The sequence below is a fragment of the Ascaphus truei genome, chromosome 4, assembly GCF_040206685.1.
Source record: "Ascaphus truei isolate aAscTru1 chromosome 4, aAscTru1.hap1, whole genome shotgun sequence".
Classification (NCBI taxonomy): Eukaryota; Metazoa; Chordata; class Amphibia; order Anura; family Ascaphidae; genus Ascaphus; species Ascaphus truei.
Window position 1 is genome coordinate 403,297,438 of NC_134486.1, and position 26,771 is coordinate 403,324,208.

General features: G+C 44.4%; 1 protein-coding gene across 3 annotated transcripts in view; it reads right to left on the reverse strand.

Annotated features, from left to right (window-relative positions):
* KIF13B (kinesin family member 13B) overlaps positions 1 to 26,771 on the reverse strand; it is a 260,575-nt gene that overhangs the window by 95,762 nt on the left and 138,042 nt on the right. For all 3 annotated transcript variants that reach the window (XM_075598681.1, XM_075598680.1, XM_075598683.1), the window contains exons 15-21: positions 16,778 to 16,864; positions 14,335 to 14,525; positions 12,438 to 12,648; positions 10,832 to 10,994; positions 6,515 to 6,661; positions 5,631 to 5,780; positions 535 to 663 (exon numbers count right to left, since the gene is read on the reverse strand). In XM_075598681.1, the coding sequence (XP_075454796.1) occupies positions 535 to 663; positions 5,631 to 5,780; positions 6,515 to 6,661; positions 10,832 to 10,994; positions 12,438 to 12,648; positions 14,335 to 14,525; positions 16,778 to 16,864 (1,078 nt within the window). The remainder of the gene's footprint in view (positions 1 to 534; positions 664 to 5,630; positions 5,781 to 6,514; positions 6,662 to 10,831; positions 10,995 to 12,437; positions 12,649 to 14,334; positions 14,526 to 16,777; positions 16,865 to 26,771) is intronic.

The window sequence follows — 26,771 nt, forward strand, 5'->3', positions numbered from 1 at the left end:
ACACATTTGCTTGAGGCTTTTGTCCATCATATTTTACAAATCCAAAACACCAACTATTTTATGAGCCGAAACGGGAGTCCCAGCGCCCACCACTAGGAATCAGCATGTTTCTCCTTCGGAAATCTCAGTCGGGAGACTAATAATCAGATTTCCTTACGAAGACATATATAGAAATATATAGGCAAGCTTTATTTCACTTCCTTGCCTCTGCAATATTTGTACTACAGCAGGGACTATATAAGAACTATGCTGGTACTACCCCAACCATACAACGAAACCGAATCTGTCAGCGCCACAACATTGTAATGATGCTCAGCAACCACAAGGTGGTGCCACTAACATGTGCAGAAAAAGTCGCCTAGAAGACAGAAAACCGGTCATGCCGGGGAATATCGAGTTCTATGTTCATTCGTGATCAGATGAGCTCCACGACATGGAGAAGTATCTTCACGGCATATTGAATGGGTGTCATAGCCCAGTATAATGTTCCAGTGAATTCAGCATACAATCCACCATTCAGTATATGGCACTTACCATGCAGACTAATTTGTGGTCCTGAGGCTCGCTGTCACCTGAGCCGTCAGCCGCGTCCTCGCCTCCAGCTATCCTCTCTCCGATGCCTCCACTCAGGCGGACAACCTCCACGTGCAGGCGACCCGAAACCTGGAGATGAGAAGAGGCCAGAAACGTGAAGACCAAGCGTTGAATGAAAGAAAAAAAAGCGCCTTTCAGAAACGGAACGTTTCCCCCAAAATTCCTGTGTTTCCTTAGCACCTTCCGCAATCAGAGGGGCCCGGAAAAGATTGCCAAGCAAGGTCTCGGTGGCAGAGAAGGGGTTAATCCCTTGGCAGCTGAACCAGCAGATGTGTTAAACTCAGCAGGCAAACGTAATCACGATCAACCAAGAGTGGCTGTGCAAAGTGGGAGTAAAACGTGGGAGCTGCCACGCCATACTGCTGGGCAGGCTTGTAGCACAACAAGGTCTGCATCAGCCTTTTGTCATAAAACAGATTAGAGCTTGGGTGGCCAACTCCAGTCCTCAAGGGCCACCAACATTTTGACTGAGGCACCTGTGCTGAAGCAGGGATATCCTTAAAACCTGACCTGTTGGTTGCCTTTGAGGACTAGAGTTGGCCACCCCTGCATTAGAGCAACGTAGCAGATTCACCATAGAAAAGCAATGCTGCCGAGAGATACAGAACGTTTTTCTTTGATAAATCTGGTGACCACGAGTATATCCGCAAGTCTTCCACAAGTCTGCACCTTCTGCATTTACACTGCGGGTCGTACAAGGTTTTAACAGGTGACGAGGATTCTGGGTGGCATGCAAATGAGCCTCCCACAAGCACTTTCAGCTTGATGTCTCGAGTTTCTGCCTGCTGCATTACACAGGTTGTACAGCTACGCCTGGGATAAGGACGCACCGAACCATGTGACCAACTCAGACAGCTGTTTTATCTTTTTGGACAATCAGTATGAGGTTGGTCGCTGACCCCGCATTGTGATGCCGGACACGACCACTACATGTGTGTGCTATAGATATGATGCAATTGTGTGCATTTCTTTTGCAGTCCGGAGAATTTGATAAATAAACTCGGCTAAGTAATCCTGCAAACGGTAAAAAAATAAATAAATACAAAATTTTAAAACAAATCAGCAATTCCATAAAGTGAATTATGTCACAAAGTGAAGCTTGCCCAGAATGCACCTGTAATATAGACCAGCGATAAAAAACCCAAACAGCGAGCAGATTCTCAGGCCAAGAAAACAATCATGGAAAAGTGAATTACAATACATCGGTACAGCAAGTACAAATATCACTGAGCACATTCACGTCTGTACCCGGTCCCATCCTAACGATCTCTCGTTAATAACATCTATATAGCGCCCATGTACAGGACGCTGTAAATTAGTTAGTCAAACAATGGTGGGGGCTACATATGGAACATTTCACGTGATGGGCATAAGAGTCATTGTTAAGATGTTTTTGTTATTTATTTATGTATAAAATGTTTTACCAGGAAGTAATACATTGAGAGATACCTCTTGTTCTCAGGTATGTCCTGGGCACAGAGTTATAACAATACATGGTTACATTAAAAGAACTGGGTTATACAGTCAATTCACAGACATTTCATGGACAGTTGGAGTTAAAAATTGGGTGCAGGGGGAAAAAAGGGCTGGAAAGTTTGAGATTGAAATACAGCAATTTTAACTCCAACAGACACCGAACGGCAACCAACGGCTCACACCCTTTGGCTGCCCTTCAGCTACGGTGGATAGGGGTGGGAACATTATGATCGGGCTCTGGGTTAGGTGCACTGAGCGCTTGCTTGGTGGATAGGGGTGGGAACATTATGATCGGGCTCTGGGTTAGGTGCACTGAGCGCTTGCTTGGTGGATAGGGGTGGGAACATTATGGTCGGGCTCTGGGTTAGGTGCACTGAGCGCTTGCTTGGTGGATAGGGGTGGGAACATTATGGTCGGGCTCTGGCTTAGGTGCACTGAGCGCTTGCTTGGTGGATAGGGGTGGGAACATTATGGTCGGGCTCTGGCTTAGGTGCACTGAGCGCTTGCTTGGTGGATAGGGGTGGGGACATTATGGTCGGGCTCTGGGTTAGGTGCACTGAGCACATGCTTGGTGGATAGGGGTGGGAACATTATGGTCGGGCTCTGGGTTAGGTGCACTGAGCACTTGCTTGGTGGATAGGGGTGGGAACATTATGATCGGGCTCTGGGTTAGGTGCACTGAGCGCTTGCTTGGTGGATAGGGGTGGGAACATTATGGTTGGGCTCTGGGTTAGGTGCATTGAGCGCTTGCTTGGTGGATAGGGGTGGGAACATTATGGTTGGGCTCTGGGTTAGGTGCATTGAGCGCTTGCTTGGTGGATAGGAGTGGGAACATTATGGTTGGGCTCTGGGTTAGGTGCACTGAGCGCTTGCTTGGTGAATAGGGGTGGGAACATCATGGTCGGGCTCTGGGTTAGGTGCACTGAGCGCTTGCTTGGTGGATAGGGGTGGGAACATTATGGTCGGGCTCTGGGTTAGGTGCACTGAGCGCTTGCTTGGTGGATAGGGGTGGGAACATTATGGTCGGGCTCTGGGTTAGGTGCACTGAGCGCTTGCTTGGTGGATAGGGGTGGGAACGTTATGGTCGGGCTCTGGGTTAGGTGCACTGAGCGCTTGCTTGGTGGATAGGGGTGGGAACATTATGGTCGGGCTCTGGGTTAGGCGCACTGAGCGCTTGCTTGGTGGATAGGGGTGGGAACGTTATGGTCGGGCTCTGGGTTAGGCGCACTGAGCGCTTGCTTGGTGGATAGGGGTGGGAACATTATGGTCGGGCTCTGGGTTAGGTGCACTGAGCGCTTGCTTGGTGGATAGGGGTGGGAACATTATGGTCGGGCTCTGGGTTAGGTGCACTGAGCACTTGCTTGGTGAATAGGGGTGGGAACATTATGGTCGGGCTCTGGGTTAGGTGCACTGAGCGCTTGCTTGGTGGATAGGGGTGGGAACATTATGGTCGGGCTCTGGGTTAGGTGCACTGAGCGCTTGCTTGGTGGATAGGGGTGGGGACATTATGGTCGGGCTCTGGGTTAGGTGCACTGAGCGCTTGCTTGGTGGATAGAGGTGGGAACATTATGGTCGGGATCTGGGTTAGGTGCACTGAGCGCTTGCTTGGTGGATAGGGGTGGGAACATTATGGCCGGGCTCTGGGTTAGGTGCACTGAGCGTTTGCTTGGTGGATAGGGGTGGGAACATTATGGTCGGGCTCTGGGTTAGGTGCACTGAGCGCTTGCTTGGTGGATAGGGGTGGGAACATTATGGTCGGGCTCTGGGTTAGGTGCACAGAGCGCTTGCTTGGTGGATAGGGGTGGGAACATTATGGTCGGGCTCTGGGTTAGGTGCACTGAGCGCTTGCTTGGTGGATAGGGGTGGGAACATTATGGTCGGGCTCTGGGTTAGGTGCACTGAGCGCTTGCTTGGTGGATAGGGGTGGGAACATTATGATCGGGCTCTGGGTTAGGTGCACTGAGCGCTTGCTTGGTGGATAGGGGTGGGAACATTATGGTCGGGCTCTGGGTTAGGTGCACTGAGCGCTTGCTTGGTGGATAGGGGTGGGAACATCATGGTCGGGCTCTGGGTTAGGTGCACTGAGCGCTTGCTTGGTGGATAGGGGTGGGAACATTATGGTTGGGCTCTGGGTTAGATGCACTGAGCGCTTGCTTGGTGGATAGGGGTGGGAACATTATGGTCGGGCTCTGGGTTAGGTGCACTGAGCGTTTGCTTGGTGGATAGGGGTGGGAACATTATGGTCGGGCTCTGGGTTAGGTGCACTGAGCGCTTGCTTGGTGGATAGGGGTGGGAACATTATGGTCGGGCTCTGGGTTAGGTGCACTGAGCGCTTGCTTGGTGGATAGGGGTGGGAACATTATGGTCGGGCTCTGGGTTAGGTGCACTGAGCGCTTGCTTGGTGGATAGGGGTGGGAACATTATGGTCGGGCTCTGGGTTAGGTGCACTGAGCGCTTGCTTGGTGGATAGGGGTGGGAACATTATGGTCGGGCTCTGGGTTAGGTGCACTGAGCGCTTGCTTGGTGGATAGGGGTGGGAACATTATGGTCGGGCTCTGGGTTAGGTGCACTGAGCGCTTGCTTGGTGGATAGGGGTGGGAACATTATGGTCGGGCTCTGGGTTAGGTGCACTGAGCGCTTGCTTGGTTAGTGGGCAGGGGTTGGTGTCAGGACTCTGCATTTAGTCTTGTCGGTGGCATGATGATGGGTCTGACAGTGGGGCCAGTGGAGGTGTTTGGATCGGTGGGCGACTTTGGAGGGTTTTGGAAATACTTTAGGAAGGGGTGAGGGTAAGTGAGATCATGGACTTTGGGGAATGTGGGGTGAGGGAGGAGATTGGATTGAAGTTAGCAGCTAAGGATTCTGGGAAATTACATGCAAACGAGCACACTGTCTCCTTTTACTTCATATCCATTTTAACATGGGACCCCTATAAGCTTATGCCTGCCACATTACACAGCTTTTCAGCACAGCCTGGGTTACAGAAGTGCAGAGTCAGTAACCCTACTCACAGACAGCAGTTTCAACCTTTTGGGTCTCATCAGTATGAGGCTGGTTGTACTGGCTCCATGTTAAAATGAGAATCTGAGGGGGTTAGGTGCACTCACATGATGGGACACATCAAGGAGATGCCTCGGTGCACGGAGGTCCACCCTTTGCAGGGAGACAATATCACAAAGTAGAACAAGCAGCTTCCATAAGAAAGTACCGTCCCTCCACAGGACGTGCAAAAAATATGTAACAAACTTATAACAAAACCAACTAATAAAGTTTGTTATATAATCTTTGACCTGTGGAGTGCCGGTCCATGTAACAATGGAGATGAAGTCAAAGGTGACCCTGTGCTCATTGGCATGCCCTTTCCCAGAATCCCTTGCTGCAGTGGAAGCACTGCATGCTGGGAGATAATGGGGAAAGGCGGGGTTGCCGACCTGCCTGAGGCGTATGATTGTGCTCACGAGTGGGATTTTTATTTGCTGTACAATGTGAAGTTTGAATAGGTTTCAGCCACACATTACAGAAGTTATGCATAGGTACAGAAACAGGACAGGCGCACAAACCTCTCCCTTCTGATTGATGATTGGGACGGCGTACTGAAGCTTCACATCATGGAAAAGGGATTCCAGGAATACGTTGGCTACCCCAATTAGACTGTGATTCTCCTGCTCATCATAGAAAGGGTCTGCGCGCCGGAAATAAGACCTGGTCACCTTTTAGGGGGGGGGGAGAAATAGAAAAGACATATGCAGAATTTAGCATTAAAGGCATCATTTCAAAAAGAAAAGCTCAGGTTACAACAATTTCATGTAGTCAAATTATTACTAGCAGGGATATATTTTCTAGACCTATTTTCCTCGTAACCATGAATTAACCAGCAGTTAAAACAAAAAGTCCCCCTCCCCTACCAGGAGTCCCCTTTTGGTTTTATCCTCTCTTTCCCCACTTCCCCTCTCAGGCTTTTATTTAAGTTTGGCAAAGCCAACTATTTACCACGAATTTGCCAAGTCCAACGCCATTTTTGCGAAAAGTTGGCTCATCGAGTTGTAATGTAATTTTGGGGACATTCAAAAACGTTAAAATGATTATGCTTCTAGAATTAGCAGGCAGGCAGGTAATAACACCTATTCTATATATATTTATATCACCTTAGCTTACAAGTGAATTTCAGTGTGCAAATTTGCACTTGGTTGCTCCAGCAACTACTGTACAATAATATTAGCATAAGCAGTCAGCTCATAGTTACATAGTAGATGAGTTTGGGAAAAAAAAACATACGTCCATCAAGTTCAACCTGTGCTAAATTGGCCTATCCAAGGCCCGCTACGGGCCATATGTGGCCCATGGGCCATCAGCTGAAGAGCCCTGAATTAAAAGAACAGCACATCTAAATATACATGATTGATGAAGTCCAGGCCAATTGACTATATGTGGTCCAGGAACTTACTGGACTATCCTCGTCACAGTCCTTCCACTCCTGGTAAAGGTCCCTCATGTCTACCAGACGGTTTTCCAGCTTCTCCAGGGACCAGATCTGTTTGCCCTTCCCTTTCCTCCTCACCTGGATGGCGGGCTCACTCAGCATCGCACCTCGCTGCAGAGACGGCGGAGACAGAAGAGCTTACCGACAGCATTACACTACCCAGTTACGTCAGACAGCCTCTTTACGGGTGAGATACGATGGAGACGGGATGAGGAACAAAAATACTTTTTTGATACCCCCCCTTAAAAATAAATGTAAATGAAAAAAAAAAAATATATATATATATAACACCTTTGCAATAAAACACACACACACACACACACACACACACACACACACACACACACACACACACACACACACACACACACACACACACACACACACACACACACTTTATTGTAAAGGTGTTAGGTTGGCGATTCTTTTTTCTATTGAAATCTACTTGATGACAATTAGGGTAACTTACTCCCAGTGAGCTAAGACAGGGGATGCTCAAGTCCAGCCCTTCATCTCCCCCCCCTTATATTGAGCCACCTGTGCTGAAGGTGGGACCTATTGAGCCACCTGTGCTGAAGCTGGGATATCCTGAAAACCTGACCTGTTGGTGGGGCTTGAGGACTAGATTTGAGCACTCCTGGGCTAAGATACACATTCTCTTGACCTACTCTTTGCAACGATGACCTGTAAAGCTGTGATACAAGTAGTAGCTACTATATGTCTGACCACGGCTTTAATCTACATTTCAAGTGCCACGGTAATGGGGGTCACAGATTCAGATTTACTGAAGCATAAGGCTAAGGCCCCGCTCCCAGAGTCAGCGCGCCCGCACTGCATACAGGTGGTGCGCTGACATACACAGACCGCGATACGCGGTCTGTAGGGAGCGGGAGCCGGAGCGGGAGGTGGGCGGGAGTGGGAGGCTTTTCAGGGAGGGGGGGCGTGGCTTGAGCGGAGGGACCCGCTACTCTCCCCCCCCTCCCTCCACGGCTCCGGCTGGAGCTGCTGATTTAAGGTAAGCAACACACACACACAGGCACACACACACACGCAGGCACTCATACACACACACACACACACACACACGCAGGCACTCATACACACACACACACGCGCACACACAGACAGGCACGCACTCAGACACACACAGAGGCAGGCACTCACACACTCATACACACACATACACACACATACACACACAGACAGGCACGCACGCACACTCATACACTCCTCCCCGCTCCCCGAAGCCTCCCCTCCCCATTGGCTCACAGCCACACCACATGACGCGTCAACGCTAGGAAACACCATTCTCTTGTGTCCCCTAGCGGCTGACGCGCCACAGCGTGTAGTGCATTGTGCCGCCAGGGGGGACCGGGACCGGCTCGGTGGGGATTCCCCTGCTGGTGGGGAACTCGCGACATGGCCGCCCGCGCCAACGAGCGCAGCGGGACCGAGGCCTTACTATTTTGGCGTCTGGGTATCTGACCTTTATCTTGCTTTAAAGCTGCAGACCAAGCAATATCCTACGGTTTTTGTTTTTGTTTGTTTTATAATAAATTAGTTCTATACCATGAGAAAATACTTGTTGCATTTTTTTTAAACAACTCCAAATGACATTTTTTATGTATTTAAATGTAAATCATTTTTTGTTTCTATAGCAACCATTTACAAAGTCACATCCCCTTTCTCTTCCGAAACAGGCTCTGCCACACCCCTTTTTGAGCCCTGCCCTGTCTCTAGCAGTGCACCAATTGTATCTAGTGACTGCCTGATCGCTGCACTGACAGCCATTTAGTGAACCCCCGAGCCGAATCTTCGCCGATCGATCACAGGAGAACGGATCGAACAACTTAGCTAATTACTTATTGTGTAGATTGTATTGATGCACATATTTCTAATATTTGTTACTGGACTTTCAATGGATATTTGATCAGGATAATAAGACATTATTTAATGATTTTTTCCTCATTTTTTTCACTTTTGAAATGGAGACTATACTACGCTTATCCGCATATCACACTGCTGGGTTGTCTCATTTGGACATTTCTATTTATGTTGCTTGTTTTTTTTCATCTGCAATATTTCAAATTTATTGTGGCTGTTTTGTTCCATCACAATTAGACAGCAAGGCAGACTTCTGCTTAATGTGGGTGCTTCTTCGTGTACTTTGAGGTTGTATATATATTCTACCCAGCTTTACAGTAGTGTCTGCATACAGCAATATTAGTTATAATTTACTATTTGCTTATTTTTCAGGTACTTCATATTTTTCTTGGTATATTTATTATTTTTAGTTTGTTACTTATTCTTCTCTTTTTGAACTTGGTTTTCAGTATTTATACTTAGGAGGTTAACGGTATAATTTTCTTCTACTTATTTTTTTATCTTTTCTGTGATTACTAATAAAATCCACTTGTTTAATTATACACTTTTTTGTCAATGTTGAGTGCTATTTAGAGGACTGGCTTTTTTTCCTTTTGTTTGTTCTATATCATATTAGTCCCTAGCACCCCCAGAGGATTTATCTATCTTACTCCTGTTTTTTTAAACATTATTTGACGTGTGAAGGGGTGATTTTGTGTGTTTGTTACATTTAAATACGTAAAAAATGTCAAGCATTTTTTGTTTCTATAGCAACCATTTACAAAGTCCCATCCCCTTCCTCTTCTGAGACAGGCTCTGGCACACCCCTTTTGCCCTCTCTAGCAGTGCACCAATTGTATCTAGTGCCTGCCTGGTAACATGATCTTCCCCACAGAACGTTGACTCTTCGGTCCTCAACTGCTGCACTGACAGCCATTTAGTGAACCCGAGCTGAATCTTCGCCGATCGATCACAGGAGAACGTATCGATCAGCAACTTAGCTAATTACTGTACTTATCAATGTGTGGATTGTACTGATGCACATATTAAATGGGGAAAAATCTTGGCCAGCTGCTTTAATATATTCCTTTATGTAAAATCCCACGCAAGTGCCGGCTTCCTACCGATTCCTCATCGTCCCACTAGGTAGAAGACCCCCTTCCAAAAAGAGCTCAAATGAAATTTATTTTTTATATATATACCCTTCTATACAATGTAATTAGCAACATTGCAATATCACGTTTTCCTTGTTTGAAAGGTAAAGTATCCGCCATTGCCAAGGTGCCCAACATCATATAGAACCTTACGTTTAAAAACCACTGACCCACAATGGGTAACGTATATTAAAGGGAGTACGAGAGTTATTATTTAAACTTCGATAGTGCCAATTGGGATAGTTGCATGAACGCTCCCGTTGCCCTATGTGGTAGTTTTAGTGAGATAGTGCCCCAATCCGCACTATAGCAGGTTAATGAATAAACCTCCTGCAGTACAGTATGCTGCGGGAGAACCAGCAGGAAACGCTGCACTTCTTAACGTGCCATACACGCGTGTGAGGACATGCAGATGGACGGGAATCCCATGACGGATATTAGGTTTTCTATCCAGTTGGCTTCTTACTTGCAAAGTTTTATCTGAAATGGGCAGCGGTAGCAAGTGAAAGAGTAATATATTTGATAACCGCATTTAAATGTCGAGTAATTGCTAAATCCAGACTTGTCTGATTATCAGCTGCATAATGTATATGTGGGGGTTCAGTATTTGTCTTTTCATTACTATGACATGATTGTGTCTGGTTTCCAACGTATGTAATATCTTCAGTTCAGTGCAGAGTTGGCAAACATGCCCATTCAAGTTATTAAATGTGTTACCAGCTTAGGGCTTCCTTAACACGGGCATAACACAGTAAGAATATTATGCATTTGTTTACCTGGACACACCCCTGTTCTTACCGCTTTTGGATAATACTGGATACTTTTTGGTGTACTCCAGGAGTCGATGCTAAGGGACATTAAACGATTGCTGGGTGGCTTCAGGACAGGGGTCTATAACAATGGGACCGATTGTGCGGTGCTTTGCGAGCTTACTCACAACCAAACAATTCAATAAAAACAGGGGTGGCCAATAATCAGACAGCGGGCCAAATCCAGACCGCTGCTGCCTTTGGAATGGACCACGGGGCTCCCTGCTGCATTCCCCCCACCCCCTCTCGACCGTTCCTTACATCCACCAAACCTGCACCTCTCCCCTAAGTCCATTCGCACCGCGGTGATCTGTCAAATCCCCACCACGGTGTCTAATTGTGTACCCCATAAAGCTTTGAGAGCCCCCTTTTTAATTCTACAGCAATTTGGACCTCGTAAAAAAAAAATGTATTACCTACACCTCATCCATCTTATCTCCCACGGAGTGACTTACCTTCCTATTGGCATTAAGACTCGAGGCTGGAATCTGCAGCGTGACTTTAAACTCCGTCCTCTTGTCCATCTCCTCTGCGATGAAGTTGGCTTCTCGAACATAGAGATTGGCCTTGGCTATCTGCTCCCGCAGCTTTCTCAGGCTCTGATTTAACATCGCCTCCCTGATGACAAGGTTTCGGGTGAGAATGCCGACATGATCATTCCATACGGACAAGAGAACTTTAAAACTGCGCCACATCACACAAAGGGCTGAAATAATATACCTGGCTCACTAAAGAATGCAGCATAGCAAACCTATCGTTAGGTTAGCGTTTGGATGAATAATTATTCTATAAAAAAAACCATACTGAACAAGCACTCCAAAGGCAAATCAAAGAAAATGATACTCCCGTTTTAATTATGGTCTCACCAAGTTTCTTCTCGAATGTATAAAAAAATAAAAAATAATAATAATCTATCAGCGCACACAGGGGAAGGAATGTTAGCAGACACACACTGTTATATGTGCACAATAGGACAACGTTTCAAGGCCTCCGGGCCTCTTCGTCAGGCTTAATCATGTTGTCCCTCCCAGGAGGTTTACATTCCTCAGAGCGTTCCACTGATCGGAAGCGCAGGCAGCTCCAGCAGCAGCTGTGTGACGTCACTGCAATGGCTGCACAATGCAAAGAGACGCGGACATCATGATCAAGCCTGACAAAGGAGCCAGGCGGCCTTGAAACGCTGTCCTATTGTGCACATATAACAGTGTGTGTCTGCTAACTTTAAATTTCCCTGTGTGTAACACACACACACACACGGAACTTGGTGAGACCAAAAGGAAAATGTGAGTCCATAATTGTCTTTTTGAGTTTTTTATAGTTGTATGCATGTAGCGGTATAGATTCAGGATCCCAGAACCTCCAGCTCAGTTATAGTAGCCAGGGTGAGTGCTAGTTCATTCTATTTTTTATAATCCTTTTCCTAGCCTTGGCTTACGTTAGGTCCTTGGTGATCTGATGTTGAAAATAGAAGACCAGTGTCAGATCTCCAAGGTTCAGAATTTCCTTACTCAAAAGTACAGCTACCAGCGGCTTTTCTGATTTTTATAAAGATGTTCACTAGGTTACAAATGGTTCTAATCCAGGCGTTGCCAAGGAACATACGTACAAGGTATTGGTTTACGGATTAAAAATACTTCCATTCTTTCTTCGATATGTTTTTGCTAAAATGCTACATTTTATAACGTGTGGGACAGCTAAGTGAAGAAAAAAAATATCACACTACGCAAAGCAGGGTGGGGTCGTTTTTAACCATGTACGAACAAAGGCGCATCTACTTTGAAAATGTGTGTGTGGGGGAGGGAAGAAAACGTAGACCCAGTGCTAAATAAATGAATCTAAAAGAGGATTAAAATAAAGATACAGTTCTTGCATCCTGTAACATTGTGCCTTTATATGCCTGAATCAGGGCTACTTGAAATAGAATGCAAGCTCTTGGGAGCATTGATTTATTTTGCTTGTAACTTGGTCCATAGAGCGCTGGGTATCTGGTCAGTGCTACATAGAAATGTTTATCCATGCATTGTATCAGCTGGTCGGAGCCTGCAGTAGTCAGCGGCTCACCTCTCCTCTGTCCACTGCCTGATGCGCTGCTGAGCGTTCGGAGATCCGAAGGAGAACCGGTCCATGCTGCGGTAATGCTGCTTCTCAGGGGAAAGCCGCCGCCGCAGCTGCTCCAGCTCATGTTCATACATCAGCCGCTGCCGCTCCAGCGCACAGCGCTTCTCTTCCTCGTGCTGCTGCTCCAGGCTCTGCAGGATGGACTGCATGGGATCTACAGGTGTCAAAGAGGCAACGTCAGTGACCTTGGCCAAGCCACCCCATCCCACTGTGCCTCAGGCACCATCATTAGACTGTAAGCAGGGAATTCTATGCAAGGAAACAATATTAACCACGTCAGCTCCAGAGGGGCTTTACTTTTCACTCCCTTCAAGGGCTTAACAGAACTCCAGCTGTTCTTTGGGCTTTTTCTAAATATACATATTTTTAAATGGTTTATTATTGGGAACGTTTAATAGGCACAATGCACTTTGGCAGGGGTGCTCAACTCCAGTCCTCAAGACCACCCAACAGGTCTTCAGGATATCCCTGCCTCAGCACAGTCTCTGCTTCAGCACAGGTGGCTCAATCACACGAGCATGCAAGATGGCGTTCCCTCTCTACGTATCAACCTAACAACAGAGACCCCATTGTTCTACACTTTTATTCCCTGTAGAAATTTTTGCCTGAGCAACAACAAAAAAAAAATAACCCTCAAATCTTCGACTGAGCCTCTGATTGAGCCACCTGTGCTGAAGCAGGGCTATCCTGAAAACCCGACCTGTTGGGGGTGGGGTGGAGAATCAGGGCTGGAGCCGAGCACCCCTGCCATAAACCAAATTCAGCATGGGAAGACACGGTATAACACAATCATTTAAAGGGGCCATATGGGATCTTCTAACACCAAGAGAGGTCCTTATGGAATAGCACCACAGAATATATATGGCCCTTTACCTACACAAACAGCAATATGTCCCTGCTCCTAATCCATCAATAAAAACATTAAAGAGGTTATTTCTGATCAGTTCCACAAACTTTGCTTTGCACACATTTCCTGTATCCTTTACGTGTATATATTTACATAGCTGAATTCCCAGTGGTTGGATGATGGCATCAACATTACCTACAGTAAATACCCCAATCAGGAGATTTGGGCTTTAGCGTCCAGGATCCATAAACAGTCTTACACAGAGGTCTAAGTGGCTCAATAAACAAACCTCAGTGGTACTTGGACTTAAAAAGATACTTAACATATTAAACGAAAGTTATTTTGACTATATTTTACTATTTCCTTACATAGAATGTGGATCCATCATTTTATCAAAAGTGCTGGTATCAAGCACTGGTCACAGCTAAGATTAGAAGTACCCTTCCAATCATTTGGTTACCATGGAGACATTAAAAGTGTGAACACTATTTAAAGAGGAGTATGATTTTTCTTTTTAAAGAACCCATGGTCATCAAAATTGAGACCATCAAACATGCCACTGCCATTAGTTCACTGTGGCCCTTAGCAGGACTGGCCCTTTAATATTGTATCTTCCCTATTTCACAACCGTGTAACATCCCGTCTTATTAAGCTTCCCTTCAACGAGGTGATTTATTACAACTAGAACATCTGATGAACACACACAAGAGCTGATTTACTTTACCAAAAATGTATTTTTTATATCTATTAATTCAAGAGGAAATCAAAGAGCAAATGATAAAACAAGGACTATTACATCATATACAGGGATATCCAGATGAGTTCTGCCGACATAACAAATGATGCATCTTTAGAGCCACACCGATAATACCGGCAAAATAACCTATACAGGGATTCTCCTCTCTGTAGGCCAACCTTCGATCTTTGTGGCATCAGAATAATGGCCCGATACACAACAGACAAAGCTCACATCACACAGGCCCCTCTGCTCACCGTTTGTTCCCAGGGCTTTCATCGTCACCTCCATCTGGGCATACTCGTAGTTGAAGTTGATCTCACTGGAGACTTCACTGGAGGTGTCTCCATCTGCATCCAGCTGCTCAAAGCTGCTGCTGTTTCTCAGGCCGCACTCCCGCTCCTCATCGTCACGCTCTGACTTTTTCTTCCTTTTTGGTAAACTTATTCTTTATGGTGGAATAAAAGAAAAAAGAAAAAGGCTCAAACGTAAGACTTCACAACGGTAGAAAAAAAAACAGTAACGTAGGATTTAGGGGACTGTCCCAATGGGTAAGACCTTCTATGCCCTCCCCCCAAAAGACACGATATATATGTCTGAGGGTAAGGACTTCTTTGCTATTCAATATAGTGAATTATATGAATTACCTTGCATTATTCTGAATGCAATACAGCGCCATTTAACAATTCAAGTCACTTTTAAGGCGTTGTCACTCATGTTTTTGACGGTCTTTTTTGTTTTGTTTGTTTGTTTGTAGCTCAGACAAAAATCTCTCCAGTGAGTAAAAGTGTAGAACAATGGGGTCTCTGCCATTAGGTTTATACGTAGAGAGGGAACGCCATGCTGCATGCACGTGTCGGTGAGCGATTTGGGGAGCGATGACTGAAATAGTCTAGGGAGGAGATGCTTGGAGCAAAGCTATAAAAGGGATGTATGAAAGTGTGTGTGTGTCTAATCAACGCGGTTAATTTCCATTTAATCCGAGGTGGTGCTTAACCTCTGCGTGCGCTGTGCGGAAGCCGAGCCTGGAGTCTCACAGTAGTGAGCGTAAGTGGACATTTTTTGAGGAGACTCCACAAGGGAAGGTCCGTCCCTCCGCAGAGTGGGTATGATCATCGCGTTTTACAACGTACACATTTAATATTGGATGATACATGCTTATGGTTGGATGTCCCTAGACCTGACTGGGCAACATTTTTTCTAAAAATCACATGGATTGGATGGATCACATGGAGCGAAGGACGACTGTTTGAATGAATCATTTTGTTGTTGATACAGATGTAATATATGTATTTTAAGCCTTAAAATGAGGCATCACCCACCCACTTATATTTCTACTTTGCATGAACATCACCTTGCGGCCTTTGCAGACCCAGACCATATATACAGTAGATGCTATAAATTATTATTTTTTCACTGACTTCTTAAATCTTAGATCGGGACAGTCCCGACAAACCCAAATGGTTTTAACAGGCAACCCTGCTACAGAGGTGAACTAAACCACCTCCGAATTACTACTGACTGTTTCTCTCTCCTCCCCCAGAATATTACAGCGTTTCTGTAGGATTCAATGGCAGTGATAAAGCAGCATATCACAATATCCTATCCCACCGCAGGGCACAATACCGCCTGCTACATCTGTACACACTGTGTAATCTCTTCACAGCACTGACTTTTGCAGCTGTGGCCTGGGGAACGCTGGGGATCACCGAGAGGTCACACGAAGTTCCAGTAATGCAACATTGGTAACGACAACTAATTATACTTTTCTCGTGCCGCAATTCATTTCCAGTGAGGGCTATTAAAACGTTATACAGGATGGTTATAAAATGCACACACGTTTAAAAATTATTTTAAGGGGTGCTCGCGTGCACACGCACCACTTAAAATAAAAATATGTTGTGTACTACCAACACCATCATATTTTGAGAGTACGTAGAAGAGATGAATAGAGCGAAACGTGAAAATAACCGGGCGCTCTTTAAATAAACGTGACAATGTTAACGTGGCTGACTTAAGTGAATTAAATCAAATAGTAATGTGGATAACAGTGAAAAAACAGATATGCTGCTCAAAAACCCCAAAATGGAACGTCCTCGTAGTTCTTGCGTGATGAGTCTTCTTGACAATGGGGAGCGCAGCATCAATGAATGTAAAAAAGAAAAAAAAGTGCAATGATGCAAACGCATCAAGTGGTTCATGAAACGCAGAAATATTATAATGCCAGAACTCACATGGTCAGAACAAGCAGTGGGGTGTAATCTCTGGCTGTGGGGTTAGAATGCAGAATCCCTGTGACTGGATCGGAACGCTTCGCCTCTCCCAGAATACAAGACGCACAGGAACAGATAGTTATAGAAACATTTTATAGACCCAAAAAAGTGCAACATAAACACGTACGTATAAAAAGGTAAAAACCAGCAAAAAAAACCCAGCAAGACCCAGAAATTACACACCAGTGCTTGCTTCGTTTCATTTCATAGCACGCGAGTTCTGGCATCAGAAGATTTTCTGCGTTTCATGAACCTCTTGATGCGTTTGCATCGTTGCACTTATTTCTTTTTTACATTCATTGATTCAGCGCTGCCCATTGCCCAGAAGACTTGGCTGGAACCTGGAGAATGCATTCTACAGCTGCAGAACACGGTGTGTTAACCATTTGAAGTCTGGTGCAGAATTCGGTGACTGGCACTTCTGTACCTGAAAAAGTGGTTGTTTCCCCAGAGTATTCGGTCCCCATGTTGGAGCGGCGTGGAATTCGTAATTGTTGAGCCATTTACAAGCGTCCTGCAAGAAAACAAAATAAAACAAAATAAAAGTTAAGTGTTAAAATGTCTTCAAAACACCGAGGTAAGCAAAGAAGTGTGGGGAGCTGTGTTGATCCTTTCTTCCATTTAGTAACTAAAGAGGGAGAGGGAGTTGGGGGTATGATACAGTACCTTTATTAGACCAACAAGTAGTTTGTATGTTAGAAGCTTTCGAACCTCTCAGGGTCTTTCATTGGGTATGGCAGAAATACAGAAACAATATAATATACAGTATATGTGTAGGGGTGTGTAAAATACCTCATGTGGATGTAGTGTGTGCCCGGAGGGGGTGGTGCAGGTTCCACCATGTTATTGCGCAACCTTTCTGAGGGCACTGGCAGAGCGGAGAGGTCGCGCATGCGCGGTGTAAGCGCGAGAACGACGGACCAATAAGGGAAAGGCTCCGTTGGCAAACTACAACTCCCATGAGCTCTGGGACAGTCATCTGATGTCAGGAGCCAATCAGAAGGCTGGGATTACGGGAGGAGGAAAGGGAAGCGTGGGGGAGAGACCACGCTAGGCAGAGGGGATCCGGAAGGTAAAGGAGGAGGGTGTGTGAGTGCAGGGGGTCCGTGACCCGCCTGCATAGGCTAGCTTTACCCCGCAGGCCCTTAGGAGAAACCCCTGAGTCACAGTAGGTTGCTGTGCTGCAGGGACGCCCATAGTGGTAGAAATCATTCACCTTACTGTGTAGGCAGTTAGGGACAAGTGTGCGGAGCAAGGTGGTGCCGAGCTGTTTGGGACCAGGCAGCTGCACAGCGCGACATCAAAGGCAAGCAGAGGATACGTCTGATCCTTTTCGAAGTTGTTACCGGTCACCGCCGTGACCGGAAGGTATTTACAGCAAGTGCACCAACACCGGTCAACAGGCGCTGATCCCGCCTTAGGCGTAACTCTTTGGGGACACTGGTGAAGTGGCCAAAGGCCTAAGTACACTGAGCAATCTTTTCTATTAGTACCAGGACACGGTGTGTGGGGGCACGCGGTGCTAGGACAGAGACATACTCATTAAGAGCGTGGCTGAGCCACTACTGTACAGGACAATACTCCGTAGGAGTGTGGCTGAGCCACTTACGTTATAAAGACATTATCAGTTAGCTGAGTTAATGATAAGTGATAAGCGTATAGTTTAAGGTTCTACGTTATGTGTTGATTGCTACGATAAAGTGATAAGGTTACTATTGCATTACAGTAAAACTGGTTGCACGCATATGTGTTGGTATGTTTCTTGCCCAGGGGAATCTTACGTGACGGGGATCCTGGGTGAGTGGAGGCGCTGCGCTAATAACTGTTACCCCAGGCTCCCAGCTAGCGGGGGGCTCAGATCTCCTGGAGCCGCAGGTGCGTGCAGTTACCCGTAGTCTCTTTAGAGTGTCAGAAAGAGGGCTACATATGTAAAAGGGATCTCTGGTTGCAATGGATGTAGACAGGAAGTGTGAAATAAGAGGAGGTAGAAACAGGTAGCCTGGCATAAAAATTAACAGTGGAGACATACTGTACTGTAAAAGGCTATTCTCTTTTGAAATGCAAAGGCGGCCAAGACATACAGGCGACATCAGGGGGGTGAGAATGCGACAAGACAGCGAAGGTGAAAAAATATCAATATAAAACCACTATAGCTATACTATGTCTGGGGAACTATATAAAGAATGTTATCAGAGAATAGTGCAAATGTGCATGTGTACACACAGGTGAAGCATGAATTATGTTCCACCTCCATGCTAAATTGCGGTATTAGCACTTTGTTGCCGCACGGATCTCATTTGTGGTCAGACGGAATAATTATTTGTGTTGTTGCAGTTCACTGCGTGGGTGTCAGTCAGGTGGTGCACTGAATATCTTTGCCTATGATACTCTGAATGCTACAGTGCCGTTCAGAGATAACCAAGCAGGTGTCTGACGAGAAGATAAAATGTACACATCTGGCTAAAAACGTAGTACATCTACACTTTTGCAGTTTCACACTTTATTAAAAATCACTATGCATTAACCCAGCGTTTCCCAAATGGCATATATAATCAAGGTAAATAGAAGTTTACACAAGTTCACATACAGTACTGTACAGTAGAAACAGTCATCCCCAAATGACCAGTATATACGTTCAATAGACCACGCATGCGCATACTCTACTTTAAGCATTCGTTATTTCTTGTTTATTAATTGTGCATGTGCATTATCACAATGCTAATTCCTTTGGTAGTTTTTGGTCATTACATCATTGGGGCATGAAAGGCTTAAATAAGGAGAATTACTAATTTGGGGGAATCCTTGATGGAGAAGGATTTAGGAGTGCTTGTAGACAGCAGGCTTAGCAATAGTGCCCAATGTCATGCAGTAGCTGCACAGGCAAACAATATCTTATCTTGCATCAAACGGGCAATGGATGGACGGGAAGTAAACATAATTATGCCCCTTTACAACGCATTAGTAAGACCACACCTTGAATATGTAGTACAATTTTGGGCACCAACCCTAAGAAAAGACATTATGGAACTGGAGAGAGTACAGAGAAGAGCCCCCAAATTAATAAAGGGGATGGACATTCTAACTTATGAGGAGAGGCTAGCTAAATTAGATTTATTTACATTAGAAAAGAGGCATCTAAGAGGGGATATGATAACTATATACAAATATATTCAGGGACAATACAAGGAGCTTTCAAAAGAACTATTCATCCCACGGGCAGTACTAAGTACTTGGGGCCATCCCTTAAGGTTGGAGGAAAGGAAATTTCACCAGCAACAAAGGAAAGGGTTCTTTACCGTAAGGGCAATTAAAATGTGGAATTCATTACCCAAGGAGACTGTAATGGCAGATACAATAGATTTGTTCAAAAAAAGGTTGGACATCTTTTTAGATGGGAAAGGTATACAGGGATATACCAAATAAGTATACATGGGAAGGATGTTGATCCAGGGATTAATCCGATTGCCAATTCTTGGAGTCAGGAAGGAATTATTTTTTCCCCTTAATGGGGTTTTTTGTTTGCATTCCTCTGGATCAATAAGTAAGTATAGATATAGGATAAAGTATCTGTTGTCTAAATTTAGCATAGGTTGAACTTGATGGACCTATGTCTTTTTTCAACCTCATCTACTATGTAACTACTTTCAAACGATCCACAAAATGCTTATATATTATATTATGCCGTGAGAACAGGAAGCCAGTGACAAGAGAAGTAACGACGTTTGATTTTGAAATAATAGAAGTGCTTTTACTGTACCCCGAAAACTCTCCCACTTCCACTACTGATTATTCAAAGCATGAGATAATCTGCCTGCATTTCAGAGCACTCCTCTGCCTTCACTTACTCTCACCTGCTGTCTACGTAGGTTTTCCAACATACCACTTAGATTGCAAGCTCTCTGGGGCAGGGATTTCCTTTCCTATTGTTGGACTTTGTTACGCTTATTGTATTATAATTCCCTGTACTGCAATGTTTGTGTCAAGCACTGAGTATACTTTGTGCGCAATATAAATAAAGATATACGTACATTAATTGCTCACATGTCACACCACAAAAAATAACATTCGATATATTTGGAATAAAAAAAACAGCCTCTTTCTTACTCGTCTATAATGTTCATTATTAAACCCTCAGACAGACCACTGCCACAGCAAACAACCTGCCAAGTGCATTCCGCCTTACCTGTTTGCGAAGCTCCCATGCAAGGGCAAATGCTTCCACCTGTTCAACTACTGAAACTGACAGCAGCAGACTCGAAGCGGCTCTGATAACAGCCTCCTAACTTCTGTCCAGGTAGTAAGGGTTGTGATCCTTCATCCAAATCCCTATATCTCCTGTGACACCTGTTTGCTATACTTTGAGAGGCCCCCTACTGGCTGTACACTGAAGAGGCGGAGGCTTCCACAAGGTCTTGGTCTGATTTCCACCTACTGTTCATCGATGGAAGTAAAAGCAACCCCACATAGCCGGGCAAAAAAAAAAAAGACTTAAACTCATTGGCTACCTTAAGCAAATCTAACCATGCTACAAGCAAGGGATCTTGTGTGTTAGGGGAGAGGTTGATTACACCAGGAGTGGCCAACTCCAGTCCTCAAGGTCCACCAACATGTCAGTTTTAAAGGATATCCCTGTTTCAGCACAGGTGGCTCAATCGTTGACTGATTAAGCCATCTTAAGCCATCTGTGCTGAAGCAGAGATATCCTGAAAACCTGACCTGTTGGTGGCCCCTGAGGTCTGCTGTTGGTCACTCCAGGATTACACCTTGGTTTAAGAAGGTTTTAAGCTAAGAGGGACACGCAAGAGATAATGGACTAGACAGGATAGATCGGAACTGGGAGATCGCTATAGGTCATTGAATACAGATAATACTAGAAAGCCTATACAGACTGAAGTCCACTGCAGAAGACAGACAGGAGTAGTTAGGCTAACAGAGAGTGCATATCTAAAACACTAGCTCAGGCTGGCAACAACCTTAAGTGCTTGCTAATGGAAGAAGCCTGGCAGATAAAAACAGGGGAGCTGGAGATAAGAGCCAGAAAAGAGAAATACGATACCATACGCATTACTGGTTGGATGAAACTCCTGACTGGGCACTATATTTAGAGGGTTATTTCCAAATATAAGAGATGGAGAATATTTACATGTAATACCAGATTTAAACCTATTCTAATGGATTGTGGTGATAGGGATTGAAATTGACAACGGAAGTAAAAGCCCAAAAAATAAAAGGCTGCTAGGGATCAGATATAAACCCCCAAATGTTTCCGAGACCAAGAAAAACAAACCACTTTTGCAAATGGAAAAAGCATGATTTTATTTTTCCACATATCAGTAATGAAATCAGTAATGAAAATATTCCCGCCTGGGAATATTGCGGGGTTTGGTGCAGACGTGGTGTGGGGCTTCTTACCTTCTCCATCTCTTCCTGCAGGGCCCATCATCATGGCAACGCTATTTGACATCGTGGTGCCATGATGAGGGACCCTGTAGGAAGAGATGGTAAGAGAGTTACAGAGGCCCCCCGGCAATCAGTTGAATTGTTGCGGGAGAGAGCACGGGGCCTCTAGAACCGCGGGGGTCGGCGCAGTGGCACCGCCATTGAGCCACTCCTGGCTAAAGGTTACTGGGTGTGCTAAAAAAACAACTACACTAACCAAATTATTGATGAACCAACTCGAAAGGGGGCATTACTTGACCTAGTATCAAACAATGTAGAAGTAATAACAAATCTTATATCAAGGTAGAATCTACACTAAATACATTGGGATGACGTTACTGCAACAAGAAATACAGAAGATAAATTGCCAAGCTTTATTTTTTGAAAAGAGTACATTCATCAGTAATGGGTAATAAATGTAAAAGAAAATTTTGAACCAATGTGGCTAAATATACAGGCAGGGGAAGAAACCGACAATCGAAATGCCTGTCTCTCCCTTCCAAAGGCATCCGAATTGTAAGGAATGTAACAAAAGCTGAAAAACGGGCAATCCGATTAGAGAAAATTGCACATGATACAGATTGCAGTGGTGTGGTGGTAATGATGTGTGGTGTGATGGTGAGGATGATGCTGATGTGTGGTGTGGTGGGGAATGGAGATGGTGATGATGAGGTGTGGTGTGGTGGTGAGGATGATGTGTGGTGGGGATGGTGGTGATGTGTGGTTGTGGTGATGATGATGTGTGGTGTGATGTGCTGGTGTGGATGATGTGTGGTGTGGTGTGGTGGGGATGGTGGTGATGTGTGGTGGTGATGATGATGATGTGTTGTGTGGTGGTGATGATGATGATGTGTGGTGTAGTGGTGATGATGTGTGGTGTGGTGGGGATGATAATGATGTGTGGTGTGGTGGGGATGATAATGATGTGTGGTGTGGTGGTGATGATGATGATGATGATGATGATGGTGTGGTGGGGATGATAATGATGTGTGGTGGGGCTGATAATGATAATGATGTGTGGTGGGGATGATAATAATGATGTGTGGTGTGGTGGGGATGATAATAATGATGTGTGGTGTGGTGGGGATGATAATGATGATGTGTGGTGGGGATGATAATGATGTGTGATGTGGATGATAATGATGTGTGATGTGGTGGGGATGATGATGATGTGTGGTGTGGGGGTGATGATGATGATGATGTGTGGTGTTACATAGTTACATAGTAGATGAGGTTGAAAAAAGACATAGGTCCATCAAGTTCAACCTATGCTAAATTTAGACAACAGATACTTTATCCTATATCTATTCTTACTTATTGATCCAGAGGAAGGCAAACAGAAAACCCCATTAAGGGGAAAAATTAATTCCTTCCTGACTCCAAGAATTGGCAATCGGATTAATCCCTGGATCAACATCCTTCCCATGTATACTTATTTGGTATATCCCTGTATACTTTTCCCATCTAAAAAGATGTCCAACTTTTTTTTTAACAAATCTATTGTATCTGCTATCAGTCTCCATGGGTAATGAATTCCACATTTTACGGTAAAGAACCATTTCCTTTGTTGCTGGTGAAATTTCCTTTCCTCCAACCTTAAGGGATGGCTCCGAGTCCTTCGTACTACCCGTGGGATGAATAGTTCTTTTGAAAGCTCCTTGTATTGTCCCTGAATATATTTGTATATAGTTATCATATCCCCTCTTAGACGCCTCTTTTCTAATGTAAATAAATCTAATTTAACTAGCCTCTCCTCATAAGTTAGAATATCCATCCCCTTTATTAATTTTGTGGCTCTTCTCTGCACTCTCTCTAGTTCCATAATGTCTTTTCTTAGGATTGGTGCCCAAAATTGTACTCCATATTCAAGGTGTGGTCTTACTAATGCTTTGTAAAGGGGCATAATTATGTTTACTTCCCTTCCATCCATTGCCCGTTTGATGCAAGATAAGATCTTGTTTGCCTTTGCAGCTACTGCATGACATTGGGCACTATTGCTAAGCCTGCTGTCTACAAGCACTCCTAAATCCTTCTCCATCAAGGATTCCCCCAATATATCTCCATTTAATTTGTAAGTCGCCTTTTTATTCTTGTATCCCAAATGCATAACCTTACATTTATCTGTATTAAACCTCATCTGCCATTTACCTGCCCGCGTTTCCAGTCTCTCCAAGTCCTTCTGAAGAGAAATTACATCCTGCTCTGATTCTATTATCTTACACAATTTAGTATCATCAGCAAAGATGGAGACTTTGCTCTCGATCCCAACCTCAAGGTCATTAATAAACAAGTTAAAAAGCAGGAGTCCCAGTACCGATCCTTGAGGTACTCCACTCACGACTTTAGCCCAACCTGAAAAAGTTCCATTTATGACAACCCTCTGTTGTCTGTCCTTTAACCAGTTTTCAATCCAGGTGCATATATTATTACTGAGTCCAATTTTCTTTATTTTGTACACCAACCTCTTGTGTGAAACCGTATCAAAAGCCTTTGCAAAATCTAAGTAGACCACATCAACTGCATTACCCTGGTCTAAATTCCTACTTACCTCCTCAAAGAAACAAATAAGGTTAGTTTGGCAAGATCTATCCTTCATAAATCCATACTGACTATTACTAATAATTTTGTTTTCCATTAGGTATTCCTGAATATTATCCCGTATTAAACCTTCAAGTAGTTTCCCTACTATTGAAGTCAGGCTTACAGGTCTGTAATTTCCCGGTTGTGATCTAGCTCCCTTTTTAAATATAGGCACCACATCTGCTTTACGCCAATCTTGTGGTACTGAGCCTGTGGAAATTGAGTCCTTGAATATTAAATATAATGGTTTTGCTATTACTGAGCTTAACTCCTTGAGAACTCTTGGATGTATGCCATCGGGGCCAGGTGCCTTATTTACTTTAATTTTTTCAAGTCGCTTATGAACTTCTTCCTCAGTTAACCAATTGTTCATTAATATGGAGGTTGTGGCTTCCTCCTGCGGCACTTCTATTGAACTTGATTCTTCCCTGGTAAACACAGATGCAAATAATTTGTTTAATACCTCTGCTTTTTCCTTATCTCCAACAATCTGCCGGCCCATCTCACACTGAAAGGGTCCTATATTTTCTTTCCTCATTTTTTTGTTAATAAGGTACTTAAAGAACTTTTTAGGGTTGACCTTACTTTCTATTGCAATCCTTTTTTCATTATCCATTTTTGCTAATTTGATTGCCCTTTTGCAATTTTTGTTACATTCCTTATAATTCTGATACGATGTCTCTGTCCCTTCTGACTTAAAGAATCTAAACGCCTTCCTCTTCTTGTCCATTTCCTCCCCTACCTGTTTATTTAGCCACATTGGTTTTGACTTATTTCTTTTATACTTATTACCCAAGGGTATACACTGATAAATGTGCTTTTCTAACAATGTTTTAAAGATTGCCCATTTATCTTCTATATTTTTCCCTGCAAAAACATCATCCCATTGTATTACTACTAGATTAGACCTCAGTTTATTAAAATCTGCCTTTCTAAAGTTTAAAGTCTTTGTTGAACCCAAGTAATCTGTTTTTTGATAATTTATTTCAAATAAGACCATGTTATGATCACTGTTACCCAAATGTTCCAGGACTTGAATATTTGTTATTACTTCTACATTGTTTGATATGACCAAATCCAGAACTGCCCCTCTCCTGGTTGGTTCCTCAATAATTTGGGTCATATAATTGTCTTTAAGCACCCCCAAAAACCTGTTCCCTTTTGTTGTAACGCTAATCTCATTGCCCCAGTCTATGTCAGGATAATTAAAATCCCCCATTATGCAAACATGACCCAGTTTTGATGCTTTCTCCATTTGTAAAAGTATTTTAGCTTCCTCAATCTCACAGATATTTGGTGGTTTATAGCATATTCCCACAAACATTTTCTTTATACTTTTACCTCCACTGCTAATTTCTATCCACAAAGTCTCTACATTTTCATCATTCCCTTCATAGACATCATCCCTTATAATAGGTTTTAGATCCGGTTTAACATATAAACATACTCCACCTCCCCTTCTATTTGTTCGATCCTTCCGAAAAAGAGAATAACCCTCTAAATTAACTGTCCAGTCATGAGTTTCATCCCACCATGTTTCAGTAATGCCTATGATATCATCCTGCTCCCTTGCAGCTATTAATTCAAGCTCCCCCATTTTATCTGTCAGGCTTCTTGCATTAGCAAGCATGCATTTCAGTTTTTTTTCAGCCTGTACTATTATCTTATCTGCTCCTTCCTTTCTGCTCCCACTTGGTTTAGTCTTTAGAAGTTTTCTAGTATTATCTGTATTTACTATGGGTGTCTCACTGCTTGTCAAACTTGCACTTGCCCCCATTCTACCTCCATACCACCTTGAATCCTCATCTATTCCATTTAGTTTCATTCCCCTCCCCCCTCCATCCTAGTTTAAAATCTCCTCCAACCTTTTTAGCATTCTCCCCCCTAGCACAGAAGATCCCACTTCATTGAGGTGCAATCCGTCCCTAGAATATAGATGGCACCTCTCAGAAAAGGAGTCCCAGTGCTCTAAAAACCCAACCCCCTCCTTCCTGCACCACTTTTAGCCATGCATTAACCTCGCTGATCTCTGACTGTCTCCCTGCAGTAGCGCATGGCACTGGTAGTATTTCAGAAAATACTACCTTGGAGGTCCTTGCCTTAAGCTTTTGGCCTAGATCCCTGTAATCATTTTTTAGGACCCTCCATCTTTCTCTAACTTTGTCATTGGTGCCAACGTGTACCAAGACCGCCGGGTCAATCCCAGCCCCCCCCCAACAAATCTGTCTACCCGATCCGCAATGTGCCGAACCCGAGCACCCGGGAGACAACAAACTGTTCGGTTCATGCGGTCACGGCAACAGATTGCCCTATCTACCTTCCTAATAATGGAGTCCCCTACCACCACAATCTTTCTTTGTATCTAAGCCTCCTGAGTCCCCACTGTGCTGGAGGAACTATTC